The sequence below is a fragment of the Onychostoma macrolepis genome, chromosome 09, assembly GCF_012432095.1.
Source record: "Onychostoma macrolepis isolate SWU-2019 chromosome 09, ASM1243209v1, whole genome shotgun sequence".
In the NCBI taxonomy this organism is placed as follows: domain Eukaryota; kingdom Metazoa; phylum Chordata; class Actinopteri; order Cypriniformes; family Cyprinidae; genus Onychostoma; species Onychostoma macrolepis.
The window spans coordinates 30,347,123-30,374,741 of NC_081163.1; the positions used below are offsets into that span (position 1 = coordinate 30,347,123).

Below are 27,619 nucleotides of genomic sequence, written 5' to 3' on the forward strand. Positions count from 1 at the left end.
CACTTCTGCACAGATTACCATTAATTACCAACTTATTATGAGCTTGTAGATACTGAGAGCAGACATAACCTCTCTGACATGCTACAGTGGAATTACTTGTGCACTGTTTAGATGTAGAAAATGTATTTAACATCTTGGCACCCAGTTTTTACTATTTAGTCTTTGCCGTTTTTATGTTGTTATAGTATTTGGAGCATGAGTTTATTGTATGTGCTCTGTAGAGGACTTCAGGTTATTAAGAAAATTAAGACGTTATTAATTCACTAACCAATTTTAGCTAATTGTCTTCTTTTGTAACAATGATGGATGAATTATTGAAAGAAATGTTTATTAAAGATCTTTATATGTTGTATCTTTGTATGCAACATGCATGAAGTAGCAGTGTTTAAAGCAAACTTAACTTGCATTTAAATAGTTCATTTACTAACCAGAATTCATACACAATATTCTAGAATAATTTGTTTATATAATTTGGTAACATTTTAAAATAAGGTCCGATTAGTTAAAGTTAGTTGATCCATAAGCTAACTTTAACTAATAATGAACAATACATTTGTTACAGTATTTATTGATCTTAGTTAACATTAGTTTATACAAATACAGCTGTTTATTGTTTGCTTACTATGTGTTAGCTCAGGCCTATTAAAATAATATTCACAGGTTTGATTTCAATAATGTATAAGAAAATGTTGAAATTAACATAAATTAAGATTAATAAGTGCTTTTAAAGTATTTTTAATGATTCATTCATGTTAAATAATCTAGTTGTTTTGTCCTGATTTATTCCACATTTTGTGTAAACGCTGTCCAACTTTACGCTTACAAAATTTTCAACATTTTTTATATTCTATAATGTATTACTTGTACTTTTATCTTATATTTTAGATGTTTATATTAACACATTTTGGAGGGTATCTTAAAATACACACACACAAAAAAGGGAGCATCATATGTGTGAAACATAAGTAGCCTATTAGACAACATGGAAGAAATGTTTGCTAAACTTGCAATGATTTATTTATGTAAGAAACTATTTTAAATGACAAAATAAAATACCTACACTCATAAAAAATGTCTGTGAAATAGGGCACAATGTACTTACTATGAAGGAATTTTCTGTATTTATTTTTCATAGGTTTTACCCGAATTTTACATAACATTGATTTGTGCTTAAGGGTCCATAAACTTAACCCGTTAAAATGTCCAGATAATTTTTTCTTACAGTCCACTTTTTCTCTTAAAATAGTTTTAATTCAAATATTATACATTTATCAAATCAGACATGTTATCATACATTTTTTAAAAATCAAGGTTAGGAAGTTGGCATCGCCAAGTCCTCTTCAAGATGTGGATCTCATTAATCAAATGTTCTCTGTTGAAGGCAGAAATGAGTTGCTGGATCCTAAGAGGATAAAGCTGCATTCACTAAATCTGACACATCCATTAGCATGAGTGATATGTGTTGCCTTGTGTGTCTGTATTTCTTTCTAACTATTATCCTCTCATCTGGTGGTGTGTGTGATGTCTGAAGTTGTGTGTTATGTTGCTGACCGTAATGAGCTGCGCAGACGTGTGATCGACTGGCTGCAGACCGAGGTTGTTCCAGATGGCTGGTTCACTAAGGGCTCCAACTTCACTGATATCCTCCTCAAGTACTTCAAGGTGTGTGCAGACAGTCATTTACAACATTAAACCAGAACGAATTTGTATAGTGAAGTAACATGAAAAATACATATTTAAGTGTTTATTATATGTATCTATTTGTATATATAGATTTCAGTTACAATACATAACTTTAAAGGCTGTTTTCTCAAAAAAAAATCATACACTGAGCCATACATTTCAGTAGCCACTTACACCAAACTTTTTTCTTTTTCTTTTTTTTCAGTTTTATTTATATTCTGAAGGTTTGTTCATGTATCATTCACCTGACGTTAACATTTTATTCCTAAAAACATGGTGCAAATGTATTTAGTTTCTTGCTGTTTTGAATCTGGCTTTCAAGTGTTCCTGAACATTATGCAAATTAGACAGATGACTTATTTGCATATTTATCCCATTTCATTACAACAAAATGTCTGCAATTCTTAATGTAATCAATCAACTAGTGAAGTATGGTTGTGTTTATTAGTTCATTTTTTTACCCAATTTTTACCCTATTCATCTGGGTGTCTTGGTTTAACATTTCAAAAATGTTCTCAAAATAACATATGAAGCCCAACAATATGCACAAATATTAACATCATAACAGAAGCAGAACATGATATGTAAACATTTTGGTTTCCAAATGTCTATAAATGTACAAACACAAATGTTTGATGCCTAACTGAAGTGTATTCAGGTGTATTTCAGTGAAAGGAATGACATTTTTTGCAGTATGAAAGCAACCATTTGCTTTGGTTCCTTCATCGTCAGGGCTTTGTGTATATTTCCCTCCTCTGCGCCCTCCTGCTGCTCTTCAAAGTGCCTTCAGGACGCGCCACGTCATTTTTCTGACAGCTTCCTAAGGCGTGTAAAATACACCTAAATCGACTTCTGTTTGCATAGCGGGCAGTCATGCTTTTTCGTTGAATCAGTCTGTTTCAATATTAGCTCACCTTTGCACTCAAGAGAGCTGAAGAACAAGCCTGTACAGCTGTCAGCACAATCCATACATCTGACTGAACACTATCACCAAACCAATAATCCGTATGCTGGCCAAATCAGCTTTATCTGATCATTTAAGACGTCTTTCTCTAAAATAAGCAGTGTTGGGGAGTAACTAGCTACATGTAACGGAATTACGTAATTTAATTAATCTGTTACAGTTACTGAGAAAAAACATTAAATTACACTTTACAAAGGGGGTTACATCTGAATATTATATCACACGCATACAGATTTCATTATTTTCTTTTCAAAATTGCAGTGAATGCTCTAAAATATGAGACACCAATGTTTCAGGAGTTTAGGACGCATGCTTATTGGATAACTGTTTTATTTCTTGTTTGGGTTTATGCATATGCTTGTATTTTTTTAAGATTAGCTTTTTTTCAAGGCATTGATAGATGCCAGTGTTTCCTGTCATAGCAATGCAAAGATTTACATTTATGCATTTAGCAGACGCTTTTTTCCAAAGCGACTTACATTCAAGTTACAGTTTTTACATATTATCAGCTCTTGCTACAGGAAAGCTGTATACTGATTTGATTTCAAAAACAGTATCATGACTATTAAACTATATTTTATGATTTTAAATCTTAACCTCAGATCAATCTCAATGTAAAAATAGGTGCTAAAGTCTAATTTTGTGGTGGTTGCGCTTTAAAATGAATTTATTATAATCTTAATTCAAGTGATGAAGGATTTTGAAAGCCTGACAGTAGTCAGTGTTGAGTACTGCCTGGTTTAAATGTTTCAAAATGATTAACAGTTGAAAACCTTCGTTAGAAATTTAGAATAGTAATCAGTTACATTACTTGAATAAAGTCATTGAAATAGTTACACTACTTATTACATTTTAAATAACTTGTAATCTGTAACCTATTACATTTCTAATGTAACCGTCCCAACACTGAAAAGAATTAGGCATAGTTCACCCAGAAGTGAATTTCTGTTATTATTTTCTCACTCATTCCAATCCTGTATGACTTTCCACAAATGGAACACAAAAGACAATATTTTTCTCCATACAGTGGAAGTCAGTGGGGTCACATGTTGATTTGGACCCTAACAACTTCAATTGTATGGACAAAAAGAGCGGAAACGTTACACAAAATATCATCTTTTGTCTTCCACAGAAGAAACAGTCTTTTTCAGGTTTGTAACAACATAAGGGTGAATAAATGATGCCAGAATTATCGTTTTTAAGTGAAGTATTCCTCCAATTGGTGGAAGTTTGACAATCATAAACATGTCCTTTACGTCTTGTTTATTGGTGAACATGTCAGGCAGAGTACCTTCTCCTGACAAACTGCTGAGATAAGATTAAACTGACAGCATGATGTGTAAGTTGATCACTGGTCTATGTGTCTCTATAAACTGAAGAATTTTCAATGGCTGTTTTAGGTGTCAGGTGTCTATCAATCTCTCGATGTTTTTCCTCTTTTGTAAAGTCATAGAAACACTGCCATTGATTTTTTTCTTTTGCTATTGGAGCAAAAACGAACACAATATTATTTGTTGTAGTTTCCATTTCCCACTATAAAAGTTTCCCCAAATATGATGACTTTTTCTTCTGAGAGCCCCGGAAATGTGAAAAGGGTCCGTTTATTGTAGCACACAATCTGGCTTCTTCCTCTCATCTAGACCTGCTGCCATACACACATTTGCAGATGATTCAGTAGAAAGCTGAAATGGTCAGACACATCAGTTATCAGAGCAAACACAAAAGAAAATATTTTTCTCCATACAGTGGAAGTCAGTGGGGTCACATGTTGATTTGGACCCTAACAACTTTAATTGTATGGACAAAAAGAGCGGAAATGATCAGTTATCACATCAGTTATCAGAGCAAACCGCACAGAGAGTAGATGACCTCAGCGCTCAGAGTCCGGCCTGCCACGTCTCACAATCCCATTTCAGTCTCATTTCAGTCTCATACAGATGATAACCCCACTGAAACTGAAGTGTGCAAAAATGATTTTTTGTCTCTTATAGAATTACGACAATGGAGACTCTCAGCTGGATTCTGCAGAGCTGCTCAAGTTCATTCAGCACAATGAAACAGCCGTTCAGATGAACTCTTACGCTGAAGAGGAGAACAACCGCCTGCTCAGGTTAAAACACACACACGGTCACATAATCACACAGAACTAGTGCTCATATGCACACTACCGTTCAAAAAGATGGGGTCAGTAAGAATTTAATTTAAAAAAGACTTTAACACTGTTTCAAATATTGTATTTGAAATAAGCGTTGTTCATTTTGAACTTTCTCTTCATCAAATAATTCCCAAAAATTTTAAAAAAATTATTTTTTTTAAATCTATCACCATTTCCACAAAATAGTAAGCAGCACAACTGTTTTCAACATTGATAATAATAATAAATGTTTCCTGAGCAGCAAAACAGCATATTAGAATGATTTCTGAAGACTAGAGTAATGATGCTGAAAATGTAGCTTTGCATCAAAGGAATAAATTACACTTTAAACTATATTAAAATAGATTTTCTTTTTAATTGTAATATTTCACAATATTACTGTTTTAGAAAAACTTTTTACTATTGCACTGTTTTTGATCAAATCAATGCAGCTTTAGTGAACAAAACCCCAAACTTATGAATGCAAAACTTAAGAATGCAGTCTGTTGTGACATATGGTTTCCAAGAATAACCAAATCTTCAATATTTTAACGCAACTGTTCGTTGAAATGCAAAAGAGAAGCTATGATATAGTTGAAAATATAATATTTTCTAAATGAGGAATGAATGTACATTTTTGAGTGAACAATCATTTTAACCACTAGCCTACACCATAGCCAACATAATCATCTCTTACACTGGACTTCTTCCTGTTTCTCTCACAGTAGAGGTTATGTGAGTTTGTGTCCATCCGTCTGTCAGGATGAGCCAGAGGGGGAAACAAATCTCCATCTACAAACACTGATAAAGCCAAGCAAACATTTCACTGCACAACTGTGCACTACTGCACATCCGGTTAGCTAGATAGTGTATTGAAAACACAAACAAGTCTTGTATTTTTGACCCTTGTGATCACATCTGAATAAAATGTGTTGTTCTGAAAGGAATGTATAAATGATCCATACATGTGTCTCACAGGAGCCTTTGTGTGGACGCTCTTGTCGAGCTCTCAGATGAGAACGCAGACTGGAAACTGAGCTTTGATGAGTTCCTCAACTGCCTGAAACCAGGCTTCAACCCTCCTGAGAAGAGTAAGTCTCCGTCTGTCTTGCATCTGTCTGCACCAGCATGAAGTTTACAAAGTCTTTGTTGAGCCAGCAGGCAAAAGTCAGAAACTCTGAGCAGCACAAAAACACATGACAGCTGAAATTCAAGCCACATATGTGAACAAACGATTCCATCGCTTGCATAATGACAACGTGGACAGTCAAGATTTATTAGCAGTGTAAACAAAGCCATGGTGCTTTTTTTACTGTCAAGGAGCAATTTTAATTCTTTCAGAGTTGGACGTTTTGCTTCCTTATTGAAGATTCTTCTTATATTCAAAGTTACATTCCAGAGTTTTCCCAGAATTGTAGTTCTGTGAGACAGAGAGGGAGCGAACGTGGGGTTTTCCGCTCTTCCACAGAATGTTCCTCAGGCTCCACATGCAGAACTAGGTGAAAGTTCAGTGGGAGGAGCTGCCTTCTCTGGCCTCATATGAAGCAGCTTTTACATATGTAAGCTGAAATATAAATATTAGATGAAACTAAAAAAGTTAAAGTTGAAAGACTAAAATGATTAAAACTACAATATAAAATTATATAAATTAAAGTTAAATAGAGATACAAAAAACAACAACGTATAGAAATGACAAAAACATAAAACTACTAAAACTAATTCAGAATATGATATATAAACAATACTAAACTAACACTGCTCAGAACATAACCTCTGTGTGTCACAGGATATAAAAAGGACATTCTAGAGAAGAATATAAAGATCAGAAGAAAGATATATGACATTTGTGACCCTGGACCACAAAACCAGTCTTAAGTGTCAATTTTTGAAATTGAGATTTATACATAATCTGAAAGCAGAATAAATAAGTTTTCCATTGATGTATGGTTTGTTAGGATAGAACAATATTTGGCCGAGATAAAACTATTTGAAAATCTGGAATCTGAGAGTGCAAAAAAATCTAAATGTTGAGAAAATCACCATTAAAGTGCAAATGAAATTCTTAGCAATGCATATTATTAATCAAAAATTAAGTTTTTATATATTTACGTTAAGAAATTTACAAAATATCTTCATGGAACATGATCTTTACTTAATATCCTAATGATTTTTGTCATAAAAGAAAAATTGATCATTTTGACCCATACAATATATTTTTGGCTATTGCTACAAATATACCTCAGCGACTTAAGACGTCACATTTATAAATTCAGTTGACAGTAAACTATAGTATTCACAGCAGCACTGCTGTGTCATATCAGATCAGAATCAAAAGCAGATGTCCTGGCTTCTGCTTTTGATTTGACTTGCCATGATGGTTGAGAACCGCACTCTTCAGTCATATTCATTTACCCTACTTTCTCCTGGATGGTTGCAGCAGCATAGTCATTCCACAGTAATTTCCTGTTTTGTATTTGGGAATCTGGGACACAGACATACAGTTATTTGGTTGCAGACACAGCCATGCAATGCAAGCCTTTCAAATGGTGATGTTCAGACAGCTTTTGCTGATTCAGTGTAATATAGTGTTGGTAATGAAGATTGAGTTTTTTGGAGCCTCATTTTGAAAATCATTGTGGTAAGATGTTTTGTGTTATTACAGAGTGTGCTCTGGAAGATGAGACCTATGAGGATGGAGCTGAGACGCAGGTGGAGTGCAACCGCTGCGTCTGCGCATGTGGAAACTGGGTCTGCACTGCCATGACTTGTGATGGTGAGTTTAAATCACCAAATTCATAATAGAAAAGGAGAGAGTGGGGTAAGCTGTGCCAGTTTGCACTCTACTCAAGGCGAAAGAAGACTGGGACCTAATTATATTTCAGGAAGCATCAATAATACAGGCCATAGACATATGACTTGTCACCACTGCATGAGCAGTACCGATTCCATTTTATAATAAACTGATAATGAGACTGACTCTCTCCACAGAGAAGACCCCTGTTATCGACACTGATGGGGATCAGGAGATGACTGAGGAGGAATGGACCCGCCGTGTGGCTGAACTCAACAAGCATCAGGTCAGCTGACTGACTTCATTCACAGCAATTTATTATAAATTAAATGCCAAATTGCTTCCTATCTATCCCTGAAAGTCTTGTCTAATAAAGGCTAAAAAATGCCATAAATAAATAAATAAATACATTAATATTTCATTCAGCACTGGAATAAAATGAATAAAACATACACTACCAAAAAAAAAACTAAGAAATTAATATTTACTATACAATTAATATACACTAGTCAACATTTGAAGTGGATCAAAACCTTTCATCAAAGTTGTCCTAAAACCTAAAACCAAAATGCATTCTTGTCTTAGGAGGACAACTTTGATGAACTTCTACATACTTCTATTGAGCAGTGATCAATTAAATTGATCCAAAGACATTGTAATGTTCCAAAAGAGTTCCGTTTCAAATAAATTCTGTTCTTTTCATATTTAAAACTTTTGAACAGAAGTGTAATTTAATCAAATTAAAACAACTTACCCAATATTTTAAGTAAGCCAATATTTTAAACATCAAGTAAGCTAAGGTTGTCTGTGTGGTGCTGCCTGTTTAATCTTCGCAACTAGTCACTTATGGGATTCCATTATAGGCATTACGGTTATGCCTTACAAGATCGACGGCATTTAGAAAATGTGTTTTTACTTAGTGTTTATCACTTCACATAATGTGATGCAGGCACACAGACACTGAATCCCTCAGTAAAACTGGAGCTTGCTGATTTAAGGAGAATTTTACTCTGTCACACTTACGCTCTTAAAATAAGTAAAGTGAAGTAACATTAACCACAAAATCATGTCACTTGTATCGTAAGTGGTGGATATTTTGATGTGTAGATATCATTGACACAAAAATCCAGAACTAGCTAGTTCAAGTCCAGGCAGAGCCTGGTTTCCCTGAGCCTGAGGCAGGACTTGGTTTGTCATTTCAACTGACTCAACTTTTTAGAGGCTGTAAACTGCAGGTGGTGACCTTCCTCATGGGCTGTTGCATGTCATTTTACAAACTGCTTTTTGATTTTCAGAGTGAAATATAAGCTGATGCAGTCAGTTTGATTGCCTGAGGCAGATTTATAAAGTTTTTCCTCCTTTAGGAGACTGTGGAGAAGATGAAGGCCAGCACAAAGGAGGTCTAAAACAGGACCGAGAGACGAGGAGGGAGATGACGTGGACGAATTCCTCTCCTACTGATCACAATCAGGATTCCTGAGATTATGTACTGTTATTGGAAGAATCACACCATTTTCTATAGATAGGTTATTACTTTTATTGCTATCCATACCGCATCTATTCTCTGGTTAATGTGTTTTATGTTACGGTTTACTTTTCTACGTATTTCATTAGCTTTGTTTGTTCATTTGTGTGTCTTTGAGTGCTGTAAATTGTTTGATTGTGTCACTCCAAACAGGCCTCGGCACTTTTTAATGGGGGCCCTTGTTTTATTCACTATTGTTTGATTTTATGTATTATTCTTTATACCATTTATTTGTTTGTCTATCTACAGTTATATGTGGAAACATGTCTTTTTTTTTTTTTGATTGAGACAATGGCAATAGAAGAAGAAAAAAGAATAGGAAAGGGTTCGAGAGTGATGCTGAGAGAGCAAAACAACACGGGTTCATCCATCAAACTGTGACTTTAGAGCTTCGGAACAAGAGATATCCTTCAGTCAGATGGTAGATACTCATGCTAGTAGGAGCTTGATGGATATACTGTAAATGCAAACTAAATGAAGCTTATCGTGGCCGCTCTCTCTTTCACTCTCATCTTGAAGGCAGTCATAGTCTTGAGACCTTTCGTAAAGGTGCTAATGTTAGTATCTCTCTGTTTGCTGCTTTGCTCTGTTGCTTTAGATGGTAGATAACACTCAGTAGGATATACAACACTAGAAGCAGAGACAGCGTGGCTCAGTGGAGAGAGCAGGAAATACCTTTGAATTTAATATCATTATGGGAATACAAACCCAGCGTGTTATTATTACTTGACAAACATGCTTTTCCTGCCATTAGCGACTTTGATTAGAGTAGATCACCTCCATTAGTAGAAAACTGCTGCACAGATGCATTGGCTATGCTTGAGCTTGTATGTATATTAGTTGCTAGAGGCAGTTCATGCTGAAACTCTCACGCTGTGCTCAGTCCCACCAAAAATGAACTAACAAGCCAGATTTATAAGAAATAAAGCAGTTGGGACTGAGTACAGATGGAGTGATCTGAAACCAAAGCCTGATGTTTAGGATGTTTAAATTGTTGTACGAAAACCTCCAGGTGTACCACTACTCTGGACCCAGCAACTACTTTATACCTTTTACCTAAAATAACTGTCAGAATAAGGATTAGATTCGCTATTGCCTCTGTAGTGTAGTTGCATTCTTACCCACTCTAGAGAATTTGAGTGTATGTGTGCAAAATGCATTTGTGTGTGTGTGTGAGTGTGTGTGTGTGATCGTTTAATTTCCACTGAATTCCACTAACAGTACAGATCCTTTGTGGTAATGAGTGCCTTATATACACAAACAGTGTGCCATGGATGAAGTGGCTTCTTCTTCTGTAGGTATAAACCACCTAATATAGTGCACATGAATTTTCCAGTATTATGGTAGACAACTAGCAATTGCCTTTTATATGTCTGTATGATTGTCTTATTCAATGGGGCAGAATTAAAACATTTTATTGTAAAAACTCTTGTTCTGTTTTATTCATATTTACTTCTCTGATTATTATTTGAAATGTCATTTGTGCTAATAATAAAAAATAAAAGGTACGACCGTTTGCTATCTTAAGCCTCACAAAATTGTATTATGATCTATTGTGTGGATTTTTCATTTTTATGTTCCTGGAAAGAAATTCTATCCTGCACAACTGTTACATATTTCCCTCAATTCACAAGTGGCTGTAAGAATTTGTTACATGAAAGACATATTATTGCACGGAAAAGCATTGTTAATACGTTTTCATAATGTTTTAATGTCTTTGTGTTAATCCATTTATTTAATTCCAATTTATCATTTCTAGTCCGTTTTTAGATATTTAAAGTTTTACACCAGTAATTAGATTCAGTGGTCAATAAAATGCCATTAAATCACTGCTGATTGTAATTTTGCATCACTTCAATTATTGTATAGGTTTCAATTTTAGTTTTTAGTGAGATTAAACAGGCCGTGTGCCATTAAACATACAGTTACTAGGTTTATTTTAGTATTATTTATAGACTATTTATTAATATTTTGAATTAACCTTTCTTTTCAGCTTTAATTAAAGTTTATTTATTTACTTTAGTTCTAGTTTCAGTCACTTTAGCAGGCTACTAGTTCCCAGCTAGTTTTTATATCATATTTACATTTTATATCTTTATTTCAGTTACCATTTTAATAAATTTAGCAACAGCAAACACTGGTTTCTTAGGGAAACCAGTTACAAAACATGTTTGACAATTAATGTACTCCCTTGTAGTATTAAATCTACCTGTTAAAAAATAAGCAGTCAAAGTTATGAAAACTCTGCCGCCTCGAACTGACCCTATATAGATAAAACAGAAAATTGGATGGGTTACGAAAAGAAACTCACTGACTTCTTGCATAATGAAATCTAAGCTGTGCTTGCATAACCAGCAAAGGGACCCTAAAAGCTAAAGAAAATAAATGTTTTTGATTGATTTCGTGGATTTTTGAAGAGAAGAGACTGGATAAATCGTTCTGGAAGAGAAGAAAGGAAAGTTTGTTCGAGTTATTTGTAGTAGCTATACAGCATGTTAGGCAACTCGATCCTTCTAGTAAAGGGTTAATACAGTCGGGCGGAGCCAAACTCCAGTTGAGGCCAGAAACATGAATGTTAAATAGTGAACGCTTGATAGACAGACAGATCGTCTTTGATAATGACTGTAATGTGTGAATGCTGCCATTAGGCCGAGTTATTTAGGTTACACATGGAAGATCGGGACGCTTGGCGTTGGAAGTAAACTCGGACGAAGTGTTGGGAAACAGCTTGAACCAGAAGAAAAGGGTCTTTTCTCCGTTATAGGCTATTAAAATGGAGGGGTTTGAAGGAGCCAGCAGCAGCGAGAGTGTTTTAGATCTGTCCCGTTTGAATCTGAACAATAACAGTTTGGACACGGTGAGCGAGAAACGACGGAAAGACACGAAGCAGCTGTACCTGTGTTACAACCGAATGACGGTTTTACCCGAGTCCATCACTTTATTCTCTAACCTGGAGTTTCTCGACATCAGTAACAACACGCTGTCGGTCATCTGCGAAGACATTATCCGACTGACCAAACTCAAAGCCCTCATAGCCAAGAACAATCGTTTAAATGAGTTTTCTCTGCCCAAGCACTTTGGCTCCCTGCAGCTGGAAGTGTTGAATTTCAGTGGGAACAGGTTTGAGGAGATGCCGAGCCAGTGTCTGCAGCTGCTGCGACTACAGTCACTGTCTCTGGGAGGAAACCGACTGAAGAGCATCCCAGCAGAGATTGAGAGTCTCACCAGGTAATGCGTTTAAACAACATCTGCACGCACCTTGACTTTCTCAAAACACTGCACAGCCTAGATAGGGATCTCACGAGGCCGCTACTATTTATTTGGAGGACTGCCGTACTACACTTTGCTATTGTCAGGTTTGCTCGGTGTAATTAAAGTCTAATGATTAAATAGCCTAACTTTCTATGTCATTCCCGTTAAGTAGTTCAGTGTCATTAATCTTATATGTCCTAATTTGTTGAACAAAATAGCAAACTAAGTGTTTTATAAATGTATAAATTATGTCATAATATTAATTTCAAATAATTTCACCACCTTGAGCAGATGTTAGTTTTTGTAATGTACCTACGTGCCAACTTCCTAGTCACATAATGACGTCATGCTCCAGGAAGTGACATCATTTTAGGTGGGGAAAAACAGTCAATATTAGTAAGTGAAAAATGTAAATTGCTATAGTGACTACAATGGATATTTGATTTGACACACACATAAACTCACATCCTTGTTGTGGTAGCTGTTATATTTAACAATAGCTACATTTACACGCAACCAAATAATGTTAGATTGATGGCTAAATCTGACTGAAAATCAAATCCAATTTAGCTCTATTCAAATGAAATTTAGAGTGGATTGGAAGAGGTGGTGTAGTATGATAAACAGAAAAAAAAATATCATGCAAACATTTGAAATGAATCCGATTTTTTAAAAAAAAATCAGATTAAAAAATAATCTGCCATGATGCAAATGTTCACATAAATGGTAAATATTACTAAATATTTGCTATAAAAGCTCTTCTGACATATGAGCATTCTTTTTAGATATGTCATCAAGGCAAAAGTGACTATTATCACGGTGGCGCTGCATATTTGTGAAGTTTTGTTACCTGAATGTAAATATACCTAATGTGTTAGCATTTATGTAGCAACTCCCTCACTGATAAAATTACTTGAACTCTTTATTGTCTTGTGTACATAATCAAGATATAATTATCTGGGTCTATAATTGCTTATAATTTAAGTGTCTGAGTTTGACCTGAGCATATCTAAAGTTAAAGAGTTCAAAAGATACTGTAAAACAATTATGGTCTCTCTGATGTGTAGGTTGACTGATTAAATGGATGTTTCAGTGTTGAAAATGGTGATTATTAGTTATTTGATGAAAGATGAGGAGCAAATGTGTGTTCTGACTGTGTACTGATGTCACAACAGCAGGGATTTTGAGAGGTACCGTGAAGCCGGATATGAAGTTACCCAACTAAATCTTTTGAAATAATATGACCTGCGATTGGTCACTGATCATTTATAGGTCATACTCTCATATTAAACCAGAAAAAGGACTCATTTTTCATCTTTAATTTATTAGGGACTCTAATCTTCTATTCTGGATGTCCCGTACTAATACGTATGCTTTTTATGCTAAACCACAGAAGTACAAGAGGATTGTGAAATAGGCCTGACACAATGGCATGACACAGTAAATAGCTGGGAATGTAACATGCTGTACTTCTGTTGCAAAGTAAATCATTGTGTTCCGGCTGATGCAACGTCAGAAGTGTATGATCCAAAAGACAAGCCTGCCCTTTTCCCTCTCTATACCTTGTGCTCTGAACAAAGTGCAATGTGTAAAAAACAGAGGTCATGTTGACGATTACCTTCCCTTGTTTTCTTCATATGTTAGCTTCTTTAAAGTGTCCCCGAGCTCGTTCTCAGTAGTTCTGTCTCAGTGCCAATTGAACCGTGTCCTGAACAGTAGGGATCCTCACATAAAACGAATCTGCATTAGGACCCAGGGGATATAGCTGTTATAAGTGTAGCTTGTATCAGCTATATCAGTTTTATATGACATATGCATCAACATATAAGTCAAATTTGTAGTTTTATTTTTTTTATTCAGGCTGTGAATAGAGTAAAAAAATAAATAAATTAGCCAATTAGGAAATCTTATAGGTTTGTCTTGTTTTCAGTTTTCATATACTTGTTTTCTTCTTCGCTTAAATAAAACTTTTTGTAATGTTGGTTCAAGACTTGGAATTATTTACTGGAAATGCATTTCTTTGCTAACCTTTGTTTATTAAATACCTGCTTCCTTATGCTGGCAAGTTCATTATGACCCTTATCAGTATCGTCTTATTTATTAGTCACGTGCATATTAATAAACACATTTCGCAAGGTCAAGGAAATGGAGCTCCCAGAGCGTGACTCATGATCTACCAGCCCAGTGGTTGATGATTACGGTTTGTTATTAACTGATTGTGGCAATGACTGATATGGGAAACAGCAGACAAACGTCATACAGTCTACATGTAGTCTGCAGCTGGAGGATCTGAAGGGTCTTGTGACTCTGAAGACTGGAGTAATGATGCTGAAAATTTAGCTTTGCATCACAGGAATAAATTACATTTTAAAGTATTTTAAATGATAAAACAGATATTTGAAATTCTAATTGCAATTTTAAAATATGACTATTTTTACTGTATTTTTGATCAAATAAATGCAGCCTTTGGGATCATAAGAGATTTCTTTCTATAACTTATGATGCAAGTATCATCTGCTTATATTGAAATCCAGTTGTAATGCCATGACAGTGAAGTGCTTCTTTTCAGCTAAACATAGAAAAGTGTCTGATTTGGGCTTTGGCTCGCTCTGTTCACTGCACTGACAGTGAGAGTGAATAGGAAGCTCTCAGCTCTCAGAGCCACAGGATCAGTTTGCCATGTGGCCTCAGTAGAGCCGTGCTGGAACCGTGAGTCTGCTGAGGCCGACTTGGCTGCGAGCCATCCCATCATAAAGAGATGTGCCCTGTTGGCCCACATTACGCAGAGTTGGTCCTTTTCAAGAGATCTGGGCCTCTTTTCCCTCTGCCATCTCTGCCTGCTGTGGTAATTATAGAGACTGAGCCGAGATGGGCTGGAGAAGGGAATGAGGTATTGAAGCAAAAATGAATGCCTCTCTTCAGGGAGGACAACAAATGGACAAAGTGGCCAGTAGGGTAAAACGCTAGAAGATCTCTCACTCGCTCCTTTGCTCTCAGTGCCTCGTTCTTTAGTAAAGGAAGAATTCCTTTCATTTCCATGGGAGTTTAAAAAAAAGATTGTTACAAACTTTGATTTGAGGTAGAAAAGACAAAGATACAAAACGACGTACTTAATCTAGTCATCCCATAAAGTACTGGATGTGTGTTGTCTAGGACAGAAGTGTTTGTGATACAACAAAAGGGATGTTTGCAGAAGATATCTTCGTTATCATGAAACATAGATTTTTTTATTGAACAGCTGAAGGTTGAACAATTTCCTCATAGCCTTTGCATGTTAGTGGTGATCTTTTTTGCATGTCTGCATTTCCTCACTGGAAGGCTTCCTACCTGGATAAGAAACCTCCACTTATCCTTTATCAGTGGCTGTAACCATAGAGCAGAATTACTATTGATTTTTAATGTGCTTTAATGCAGTGGTTCTTATTAGAAGGTCAGGGCCCACTAGGGGACGTTGGCAAACTTCCAGGGAGGTCCAAATAAGTAAAATTATTCAAATTTTGTTTCAGTATACAGTACAACTGTGATTTTGTCACTATTTTGACTTTGTTTGGTTTATAACATTTTGTGACAACCCTTCTTTCCCTCTCTAGCTTAGAGCTGTTGTATCTGGGCGGTAACCAGATCTCCTCCATCCCTGCTGAACTAGCTAATTTACCCTGCCTCAGTTACCTAGTTCTGTGTGATAATCGCATCCAGAGCGTCCCACCTCAACTCTACAGGTAAGACTGAGATGTCACGCAAATGCTTGCTAACAAGGTGTGCCTATTTGTCCTTTATGGCTGCATGGTTTGGAAAATATTGTAATTATTTTGATGATAAGCATTTAACAGATCATCAGGGTTATTGTTGTTAACTGAAGCTAAAACCATACAAAATTCATTACTTGAAAGAAAGAAAACTTCAACTTTTTATTTCATTACAGTTTTATTTCAGCTACTTGCCAAGGCAACCATTCTCAATTTCGTTTATTTTGAAGTACATGCTTAAAATAAAAAAAGTAATAAAAATGATGAAAACAAACCACAATTACTAAAATGGAAACAGAAAATATAAAATACCATTTAAAATATTAACAAAAACTATTATAGTTTATTAATGATACTAAAATAATAATGCAGGCAGCTCATATTGATTCTTCTTAGGTATCTAAAAAGTATTATTCTATTATGAATATGTAATTTACATATATATTCCAATACTTACTAGTAGTAATTGTACTAGTAGTATTAATAATGAAAGAAATATTAAAAATGTTTTTGGCCTGTCCTGCTGTTCTTTCCACCCTCCCAGGCTCCATTCCCTGCGCTCTCTTAGTTTGCATAATAACCTGCTGACGTATCTTCCGAGAGAGATCCTGAGCCTGGTGCACCTTCAGGAGCTCAGTCTCAGAGGCAATCCTTTGGTCGTACGCTTCGTCAAGGACATGACTTACGACCCCCCGTCGCTGCTGGAGCTGGCTGGCCGAACCGTCAAAAGCAAGAACCTCCCATACTCACATAAAGACCTCCCGAGCCATCTTGTCAACTACCTAGACATGGCCAGCAAGTGCCCCAACCCCAAGTGTGCAGGTGGGAGGAGAAACATGATATAAAAGTTTTAATAAATATAAGCAAAGAGTATCCAGAGAGGTTGAAATCAAAGTCATTTATATATTTATTTCAATATATTCAAGTTTATTGTTATAGTGCTTTTCACAATACATATTGTTCCAGCTTTACAGAAAGTGCTTGTTTAAGTGTTCAAATCAGAACATGTTTTGTTATCAGCCAGAGATGAATCAAAGTTATGTCTATAATGGCAGTAATATAGAGCTATAAGATGTGGTTAGGTAACGTTGACACAACAAACCTGCTAAGCAGGAATTACAGCTTCTGCTTGTAATGATATATAATATAAAAATAATATTTGACAGTTTTGAATGTTTATCATATATAGAATAATCATACAGAATAATGTGCTCTCATTTGTGACCTGGATGACAAAACCAGTCTTAAGTGTAAATTTTTCGAAATTGAGATTTATACATCATCTGAAAGCTGAATAAATAAGCTTTCCATTTATGTATGGTTTGTTAGGATCGGACAATATTTGGCTGAGATACAACTATTTGAAAATCTGGAATCAGAGGGTGCAAAAAAATCTAAATATTGAGAAAATCGCCTTTAAATTTGTCCAAATGAAGCTCTTAGCAATGCATATTATTAATCAAAAATTAAGTTTTGATACATTTATGTTAAGAAATTTACAAAATATCTTCATGGAACATGATCTTTACTTAATAACCTAATGATTTTTGGCATAAAAGAAAAATGGATAATTTTGACCCATACAATGTATTTTTGGCTATTGCTACAAATATACCCCGGCGACTTAAGACTGGTTTTGTGGTCCAGGGTCACATTTAAAGGGACAATTCACCCAAAAATTTAAATTCTGACATTTGCTCACCTTCATGTGGTTTGAAACCTGTAAAATCTTCCAAATGCGAATTATTATTTTTTTTAATATTATATATAATGTCATATATTTTGTCCCTCCTTTGAAAGTGCATGCAACCAACATTTTCAAGCTTTAAAAAGTTCATAAAGAGATTGTAAAATCAATCCACATGAATTGAGCGGAGCCAGGTCTTCTGAAGAAACACAGTTGCTTTATATGATAAACATATTTAATTGTGGCTTTTATTCACATTTAACCATTGATCAATGCATATGCATAAATATACATAAAAATATTGTAATTTCTGTTTCAAGATGAACAAAAGTCTAATGGGTTTGAAATGACATGATGGTGAGTAATATAGTGTAGCTGTGGTGTGAACTCTGCTATTCTTTTAAAAATAGAACAATTTTTAAAACTATAGATTTATCATCCTTGGTGTGAATAGGCTTTTAGTCAATGTAAACAGTTTTCTAACCACGGCATATCTTACCACCTCATTCCCAGGCGTTTACTTCGACTCATGCGTTCGTCACATCAAGTTTGTGGATTTCTGTGGGAAGTATCGTCTTCCCTTGATGCACTACCTGTGCTCCCCAGAATGCACCTCTCCCTGCAGCTCCAACCCTCAGAGCGACGCTGACTCAGACGATGACAACAGCGTGCCTGCCGATCGCCTTCAAAGAGTGCTGCTGGGATAACCTCACTCACCCCGCACACGTCTCCTTTCTCACTTACAGTGTTATCGGCAGGAACTTTGAACTTTACAGCCAGCTGGCTTGAAAACCTCTCAGCTGAAGCCAAATCTTATTGCCAAGTGATTGAGCAAGTGGCATTCTGAGACAGACATCTGCAGATAGTTTCTCTTACAAAGGCCTTGCTTTGCAGAGGCAAAATCAAAAACACTGGCGGTTCAGAATAGTTGTTAGTTATATTAACTAAGTTGCCTTGGTCATCAATCTGTTTAGCTCTTGCACTTTTGTAATATGTTAGAATGTACATGCATCTTTTGCTTGGCAATAGGTTGCTTTGTTTGTCACGGGAGAACACTAACTTAATTTTTTCACATTATGCACAAGGATTTACTGTGAAATAAACTTCGAGAAAACTCGCTTTTTTGGTTTGTGAGAGATTTAGAATAAAGTTCTCTTCATGTTTGTAACTGCGTGGCCTGCAGCACTGTAAAACAGTGCTACATCTTCAAAAGCATGCGCTTGTGTCTGAAAAATAGATTGTTTAAGCTTTTGTGTTAGTATTGAATTTATTAACACTCTGCGGTTGCAATCAAAAACCAGGGCAGCATCTTAAATCTTGAGATAAACGGTGACGAAGGTCACCAGTGACTTTGTTTTGAAGGCTAATTCTTCAGTCTGCATTAATATAAAATATATGATATTGTTACAGTGCCAATGGACAAATTTGTGATGTGTTTCTGACATTTCTTTTAAAACTGAACATTGCTCTTCAAAAACTTCCTGTTTTATAAACTCAATTTCTTTAGTTTCTTCACTTGTGTCTTACACTCTTAAGCTTAACCAATATTGGCTATGCAAATAACTAATGCAATCATTATTTCAGCGTTTGAAAATTTATATCTAAGGCTTTTATACTAAATAATCTTTTATGATATTTTCTATATATCAGTGAAAAGATAGAATGTATTTTATTGAAGGTGATGAAGGCAGATTTGAATAACATTCACTCCTCTAATGGTTTTTAAACATGTATTTGCACTTCTTACTATAATAATAAAAAATTATTATAATAATTTGTGTGTAGGTCAGTTTTTTTAAATGAATATTGCATGCCAGAGCTTTCAAAACATTTCAACAGTACTCTTGTATTCAAATCTAAGTAAAATTTAATTTCTAGGGACACTTGTAGTCAGGGGCATCATGCACTCATTATTTGTGAGGGGGCACGAGTTGGGGGTTGTCATGTGACACACAGCAGCCACAACAGCACTTTTTTTTTATTCGAAACATTCCCAAACGCAATAACTACATCATGAAATATCTTGATTCTCACCGTCATAGATTATGTTGATAGTGGGCGATGGTCAAAGTAACCTAATGTAATCTATTAACTATGCATAAAAACCTGTCTGTGTATGGGTGTCATGCCATTAAAATCACTGAAGCTGTTTACACTATGAAATTAATATCTTACAGATTCGTACACACATTTGCACTTTGTTGTTTCTGACCAGAATTCGCCAGAAAGAGGTATTCAGTCAGCGAGCGAGTGAAGAATACACTGGCATTTTAGCGATGACTCATCTGAACACCTCTGATTGGTCATTGCATTCATAAGCTAAACGGCATCGGATGTGATTGGTTATAATGCGCAGTGCTGTACAAACGCGTCTGTCTCTGGCTCAGCGCCAGCCAGCGAACGCAGAATTGAATTTAGCAGCTGATGATATGATGCACTGAACGTTCTAATCACGCTGGTGTGATTGTATCAAATATAAAAAAAAATATTAATCGGCTATTTTTGGTCTTTTGGAAGCTGCATTCAAAATCCACTTGGCTCAAAAATCTGAGGGGGCACGTGCTCCCTCACTTTGAATGGGCATGACGCCTCTGCTTGTAGTAATAGCCAGCTAAACTTTTCATTGGGCTCATAGACTTTAGGACCATTAAGACCACATTAATGCTCATTTTGTTTATGATTATGTCTCTGGATGTATCACTGTATGTCTCTGGCAGCACACAAACATACAAAAATAAATATTTATAAGCTGAAACTATAGAATAAAGGGAGATTTTGTGTTGCATTCATGTTCAAAACACCATGGTGATACCTTGTTGAATGTGACAAGATGAAGTTCCAAACATAGGTTCAGGAGGAGCCTAATCGTTCAGTCCTGTCAATCATCATTAGGAGCCTATATAAGCAGCACTAGTTGCACCATCCCAGCGTCAATTATTCCGGTGTTCTGTCAATTTGTGCTACCCTGTCAGATTTTGCTACCTCCCATTAGATAGTAGAATTCGACAACGAAAAATGCTACCTGTCAAATTATGATTTACATGTCTACACTCACCACAACCCTAAACCTACCCTTACAGTAATGCAAATACAGTAATGTGTTATATTCGCAGTTGTGGCTAGAAGGGATACAGCTACTGGAAACAATAAAAAAAAAAAAGATTTTACCTATTAGATTGTGTTTTATTAATGTCTACACCTTCCCCAACCCTAAACCTACCCATACAGTAATGCAGATACATTAAATATTGTTGTTCAGCATGAGAAAAAAGACGCAATATTGATGTGCGCATGCGCAGTAAGCCCTGGTAGGACAATCTGACAGGTAGGATAAAATGTCAGGATACCGGCATGCCTCCACCTCCCCATCTCCTCCTCCATTTCTGTTAGTCTCCCTCTATGTATTACTGCAGTGGGGAGGGTGAACTCAGAGCTCAAGCTGATCCTCGGGTCTGAGCCTCCGTTAAGGACAGCAAGCCAAGTTTGTTTACCATTAACCATCAGGACTGGATGGGCAGGCAAACTTGTGAATATAATGTGAAGTATAGGGTGTAGGTAAGTCTATTTTTAGAAACAATTTTTGGTTATGATCTAGGGCTCCCCCAACTTCTGACCCACCCACCATGCAGGCGTCACCCTACTTCCAGCTTCATGAGGTCCCCTGGGGGTCCTTGACTGGGATTCCACTGTCCAGTGGAACTGGCCCCTTTGCTTTCCCAGGCACCCGTGGACTTTGGGATTGAGTGAGTCCCCCACCTGAACCATATCTTCTCCCCGTATACTGGCCTTGTTTTCTGATGAGATCTGCTTATTTTGCATCATCAATAATGGTGTGAGCTTATGCTTATCTAGGCAGGGCGCTTCTGGCCTTCATGCCTTGACAGGTACACTTGGCCACAGTGTTGAAGGACCTCAGAGAGCTGTGCAACTCTCCCTCGTGACCAAAGTCACAGCACAAGCCCTTGGCCTGGCAATAGCCACAATGGTGGTGCAGAAGCATGACCTGTGGTTGGAGCTTTTGGAGATGAAGGAGGCCAAGAAGGTAAAATTTCTTGACATCAAGGCTCAGTTGGAGCCTGATCCTGCCCTCAAGATCAGAGGTGTTCAGAGGATTGGACTACTTACATCCATCAGAGAACAAAGTGTACAGTAGTAACCAAAATCTTGCCTCACATTTCACACTGCTTATACTTATACCCAGTTAACAGTCAATCCTGGGTATTCATAAGCTGAAGTTTCACACTGTATATTGCTAAACCCACAACATGTTTACAAAGGCTCTAGAGTTGCACATTCTCACATTATATATTAGCGTCTTTTCCAAAATGCATTTTTCGGACTGTACATGTAAGAACGAAAGGCTACTATTCTTTCCACTTCACATTTTTTTCCATCACCATTTGATATTTTTTCCACTTAAATGCAGAATTAAATGTTTCTGCAATGCATTTAGCCTTAACATTGCATTGTTTCACACTGTACAAGTTTGGCACAGCAATGTGGGGTTAGCACCACAAAAGCAGTGTTAACTCTGCTCCAGGGTTTCATAACCCCGGTTAAGTAGTGGTGTTAACCCCACTTCTAAATTACAAGTGTGAACCATACCTTTAGCCAGGGTTAAAAACTGGGTTTAGAAACACAGTAACCCAGGGTGTGAAAAGCCCTATTAATTTGTACCCTAATTTTAGTTAAATAGTGAGCATGGTTTAATTAAACTATAAAGCAAGGGAGCAAATTAGTACAACATAGCCACAATGTAACTGAAAAGGGATTATTTTAATAAAATGTGGCCATGCATTAATAAGTCATGAGACTTAATTCATAATCCATTGCCAAGACATCTATTTCTCCTTCTGCATGTTATGTATCATCCTCCAGTCTCTTAATGAATACTTTTCATTAGTGATAATGTGGTCCCGATGCTTCTGGATAACATTTTGTAAATGTATGAAGTTTTGAACATATTCAGCGTGATTACCTGATGCTTCTATAACTTCTAACTTCTGTGCAAAAAAAAAAAATGTTGCATTCAAGGTATCATTGAAATTTAAATGTGTTTTAGTTGGCAAGATTGATTCCCCTCAGAATCCATTAGCCAGACACTTGTCAGTTCAGACGGTCAGGGAGAGATTCAGCGTTTGGCCAGTGAACATACAGGACTGAGTTCCAGCATTTGCATATGAAAGCCATCTCATCACTGCTACTGAATACAGAGGGACTTTCTTTTAAACTTCCAAATTCAAAGTTTTATTCTATACAGGACACTCTTTCTTTGAAGGAGAAAGACCTGGTAACACAAATTGATGCCACTCTTTTTTCACTTTATTTGGTCCTGCTTTCACTCTCTGTGAGGATTGTCTAATCCTTGATGGGTTTTGAGGGACAGATGTGTTATTTGTCCTGCAGTTTGTTTGACCACTTTTTAAACACTTGTTAGGAGCTCAAAGCCCCATGGCACCCTACTGACAGCACATTGAAAATGTCTCTCCTCACTTCACTGCACCTCAATAAATAACGTTGTAAGTTCTGAGATGTCGCTTTCTCATAGCATGCACATTTGGTATGCGTTTGGTCCCCCTCGGCTAGGGGTGGGCAATTTGGCAAAAATATCAATTTTTTTTTAGAAATATCACGATTCACAATAGTATCACAATTCTTTGTCATGTTGGATTTTCTATTTTGCAAGTTGTTTGAGCATTACAGCCAAACTAATTTCCCTACTATAAAGACAAAGCCTTTTAAGGTAACAAAATATAAAAAAGTATGGCGGATATTTAGGCCAAAGTGGGTGAAGATAAAAATCGTGGTCATTATTTTATCTTTGTTATTAAAAAATGAGAGCAAAGATACACATTACAAATACACATAATATACAAATAAAATAAACAGTGTTTTATTTTCAGGTAGTCTACAATAGGTGTATTTAGCAGGAGCATTCAAGAAATTGAATGAACAAATATAAAAATAAAACACTATATAGATTGATTCCTATTAAAGCAACTGTATTAAAGTTTTTCAGTCAAGAGTAGTGAGTGATTTTTCTCTTTGTGTTTGGTGTTTTATTAACATTAAAGGAATGATTCACCCCAAAATTAAAATAGGCTAGTGTTTTATTTTTATACCTTCATTTACTCACTCAAAAGTTGTTTTAAACCTGAACGAGTTTCTTCTGCTGAAATTAAATGCTATTTTGAAGAATGTGTACAACAGTTGCTGGTCTACAGTGACTTCCATAGTATTTTTTTCCCTACTGTTAAAGTCAATGTGGACCAGCAACTGTTTGGTTACCCACATTCTTCAAAATATCTTCTTTTGTGTTCAGCACAAGAAAGAAATTAATACAGGTTTGGGACAACATGTGAGAGTAAATAATGACAGAAATTAAATTTTAGGGTGAACTATCACTTTAATTACAGTCGGCAGCATGTTTAGTACTGTCCCTTTAAGACCTGCACGCATCTAATATACAGGCACGCATGCCTTTCTCTCAGCTGTTTACTTTCATTTTAGACATAACCAGCTGAGTCTATACATAAACACTGTGTGTTTTGACGTATTAGCACAAAACATAACTTAGTTCAGTAATCAGGCGTTGTTTGACGGGCTTTTTAGAGCACGCGCTTTGGGTGTATGTGCTCAGAAAAGGCGCTCATCATCAAGTCTTTGAAGCAGATGCAAATAATGTACTTTTGTGACTGCCAATAAGTGCAGTGTCCCGTGAGAGTAACTCTACCGCTGAGTTAACACTGATGTGAATGTATGTGGCGTTGTACAGTACATAGAGACGGCGGCGCCAGAACTGCAGCTGATAGAATGCGCGCTGAAGTACCATACTACGATATTTCTTCAAAAAACCAGATCGTGGAGACATTTTTATAGTCCACGATCAAAAATCGTCATGTCGAACACCCCTACCCTCGGCAGAAATCGCAGACCAGGGGCACCTGACCGCAAGGGCACTTTACCGTCGGACCTAAAAAGGGCATCTCCTCTTTCCTTAAGGGGCAACTAATTTTGTGGATGAAAGGATCTGTCTATGATTTTAAAAAATGCACCTCTAGCCCTTTATTTTATTTTAGTATTACTTTAGATTTAATTATTTATTTTTATTTTTTATTTCACTGTCCTGTGTTTCACATTTTAAATGCATGGCTGTTTGTGGTACTTTTTTATACTTTTGTTCTTGAACTGTCCCTCTAAACTGTAATCAGTGTACTGTTTACAAAATTGATTTGATTATTCTATGTCAGAGTTCTGAGGGCAGTAAATGAAGGGTATCAGGTGTTCTGAATAAAGATCAAAGGTGTATAAAAAAAAGGCCTCATGATTAATGAAACATTCACTGAGCTTCGTAATACACACAGGTATACAGGTGCCTCTCAATAAATTAGAATGTCGTGGAAAAGTTCATTTATTTCAGTAATTCAACTCGAATTGTGAAACTTGTGTATTAAATAAATTCAATGCACACAGACTGAAGTAGTTTAAGTATTTGGTTCTTTTAATTGTGATGATTTTGGCTCACATTTAACAAAAACCCACCAATTCATCTCAACAAATTAGAATATGGTGACATGCCAATCAATCAACTCAAATCACCTGCAAAGGTTTCCTGAGCCTTCAAAATGGTCTCTCAGTTTGGTTCACTAGGCTACACAATCATGGGGAAGACTGCTGATCTGACAGTTGTCCAGAAGACAATCATTGACACCCTTCACAACGAGGGTAAGCCACAAACATTCATTGCCAAAGAAGCTGGCTGTTCACAGAGTGCTGTATCCAAGCATGTTAACAGAAAGTTGAGTGGAAGGAAAAAGTGTGGAAGAAAAAGATGCACAACCAACCGAGAGAACCGCAGCCTTATGAGGATTGTCAAGCAAAATCGATTCAAGAATTTGGGTGAACTTCACAAGGAATGGACTGAGGCTGGGGTCAAGGCATCAAGAGCCACCACACACAGACGTGTCAAGGAAGAATTTGGCTACAGTTGTTGTATTCCTCTTGTTAAGCCACTCCTGAACCGCAGACAACGTCAGAGGCGTCTTACCTGGGCTAAGGAGAAGAACTGGACTGTTGCCCAGTGGTCCAAAGTCCTCTTTTCAGATGAGAGCAAGTTTTGTATTTCATTTGGAAACCAAGTTCCTAGAGTCTGGAGGAAGGGTGGAGAAGCTCATAGCCCAAGTTGCATGAAGTCCAGTGTTAAGTTTCCACAGTCTGTGATGATTTGGGGTGCAATGTCATCTGCTGGTGTTGGTCCATTGTGTTTTTTGAAAACCAAAGGCACTGCACCCGTTTACCAAGAAATTTTGGAGCATTTCATGCTTCCTTCTGCTGACCAGCTTTTTAAAGATGCTGATTTCATTTTCCAGCAGGATTTGGCACCTGCCTACACTGCCAAAAGCACCAAAAGTTGGTTAAATGACCATGGTGTTGATGTGCTTGACTGGCCAGCAAACTCACCAGACCTGAACCCCATAGAGAATCTGAGTCAAGAGGAAAATGAGAAACAAGAGACCACAAAATGCAGATGAGCTGAAGGCCACTGTCAAAGAAACCTGGGCTTCCATACCACCTCAGCAGTGCCACAAACTGATCACCTCCATGCCACGCGAATTGAGGCAGTAATTAAAGCAAAAGGAGCCCCTACCAAGTATTGAGTACATATACAGTAAATGAACATACTTTCCAGAAGGTCAACAATTCAATAAAAAAAATTTTTATTGGTCTTATGAAGTATTCTAATTTGTTGAGATAGTGAATTGGTGGGTTTTTGTTAAATGTGAGCCAAAATCATCACAATTAAAAGAACCAAAGACTTAAACTACTTCAGTCTGTGTGCATTGAATTTATTTAATACACAAGTTTCACAATTTGAGTTGAATTACTGAAATAAATGAACTTTTCCATGACATTCTAATTTATTGAGATGCACCTGTGTGTGTGTGTGTGTGTGTGTGTGTGTGTGTGTGTGTGTGTGTGTGTGTGTGTAGTAGCTACCTGACCACAGGAATGTGCAAGCTGACAGCTGTGTGGGTGTCTGAGGTTTAGTCTTCACATCATGAGGTATACTGCATCTTTCTCAGGAAAGATCAACTAAACCTTCACTCTATAATTAAATAATTCAGAATCTTCCTCATACCAATTCGTCCCGTGAAAAAAAAAAAAAACAAGTCCTGTGCAATTGAAAAATGTGTGCGGCTGATTTAAAAACAGAAAACATAAGAAAATATTGTATGTGTAAAGTTAATTAAGCAATGGCTGGGGATGAGTTAGTAGTTGCACACAGCGTGTGTGCATGTACCTGTATAGCTGCAATTACTTGCAACTTGAGATGCATGAAAGACGCCAGGATGAAATTGAAGCATTCACATTTAAATGGTTGTAAGTTGAGAGCTGTGAACAAAGTTTAGCGCTCACAGAGAATGTGGCTGTTGTTGAGTACACATGACAGATCCTTATTCTGGAATTACACTCTTAAAACATGTCCGGAATATGAGCCACATTCACACAGCAGCATATGAGCATCCATAACCTGTCATTTTGGGCAGGACTGCCTGCCACAGGAGGTGAGTAATAACTGTGCCATGACTATGGGTGGGTGGAACGAGGAACTGTGTTCTTAGGATTATTCTGTGTTTTTTTCCATTACGATATTGACCTTTTATGACTTACTAAGGTGAGTGTTGTCATCATGTGTACAGTCACCGGTGATTTCTTTGTTTATGCAAGTCACATCTTGAAATCCAGCTCAGCCATAAAGATAATTGCAGAGCTGTGTAATGACTTTTGACCAGGTCAAGTGGAATCATATTTTCTAATCTATAAAGTAACCTTCAC

General features: G+C 36.6%; 2 protein-coding genes across 3 annotated transcripts in view; both read left to right on the plus strand.

Annotated features, from left to right (window-relative positions):
* fstl1b (follistatin-like 1b) overlaps nucleotides 1-10,523 on the plus strand; it is a 45,777-nt gene extending 35,254 nt beyond the window's left edge. For both annotated transcript variants that reach the window (XM_058786896.1, XM_058786895.1), the window contains exons 6-11: nucleotides 1,532-1,662; nucleotides 4,639-4,757; nucleotides 5,760-5,872; nucleotides 7,444-7,554; nucleotides 7,770-7,858; nucleotides 8,937-10,523. In XM_058786896.1, the coding sequence (XP_058642879.1) occupies nucleotides 1,532-1,662; nucleotides 4,639-4,757; nucleotides 5,760-5,872; nucleotides 7,444-7,554; nucleotides 7,770-7,858; nucleotides 8,937-8,978 (605 nt within the window). In that variant the 3' untranslated portion in view covers nucleotides 8,979-10,523. The remainder of the gene's footprint in view (nucleotides 1-1,531; nucleotides 1,663-4,638; nucleotides 4,758-5,759; nucleotides 5,873-7,443; nucleotides 7,555-7,769; nucleotides 7,859-8,936) is intronic.
* Nucleotides 10,524-11,628: 1,105 nt separating this feature from the next.
* On the plus strand, nucleotides 11,629-19,541 carry lrrc58b (leucine rich repeat containing 58b). Its single transcript, XM_058786894.1, has 4 exons — nucleotides 11,629-12,325; nucleotides 15,940-16,068; nucleotides 16,640-16,917; nucleotides 18,296-19,541. Exons 1-4 carry the CDS (start codon nucleotides 11,871-11,873, stop codon nucleotides 18,487-18,489), a joined length of 1,056 nt encoding a protein of 351 aa, XP_058642877.1. The 5' UTR covers nucleotides 11,629-11,870; the 3' UTR covers nucleotides 18,490-19,541.
* The last annotated feature ends 8,078 nt before the right edge of the window (nucleotides 19,542-27,619 follow it).

What these genes read in the sequence shown, in the direction of transcription:
- lrrc58b (XM_058786894.1), top strand. Translation starts at nt 11,871, where the DNA reads ATGGAGGGGTTTGAAGGAGCCAGCAGCAGCGAGAGTGTTTTAGATCTG. An exon ending in GAGATTGAGAGTCTCACCAG is followed by an intron (nt 12,326 to 15,939) that starts GTAATGCGTTTA and finishes TTCCCTCTCTAG; the next exon opens with CTTAGAGCTGTTGTATCTGG. An exon ending in GTCCCACCTCAACTCTACAG is followed by an intron (nt 16,069 to 16,639) that starts GTAAGACTGAGA and finishes CCACCCTCCCAG; the next exon opens with GCTCCATTCCCTGCGCTCTC.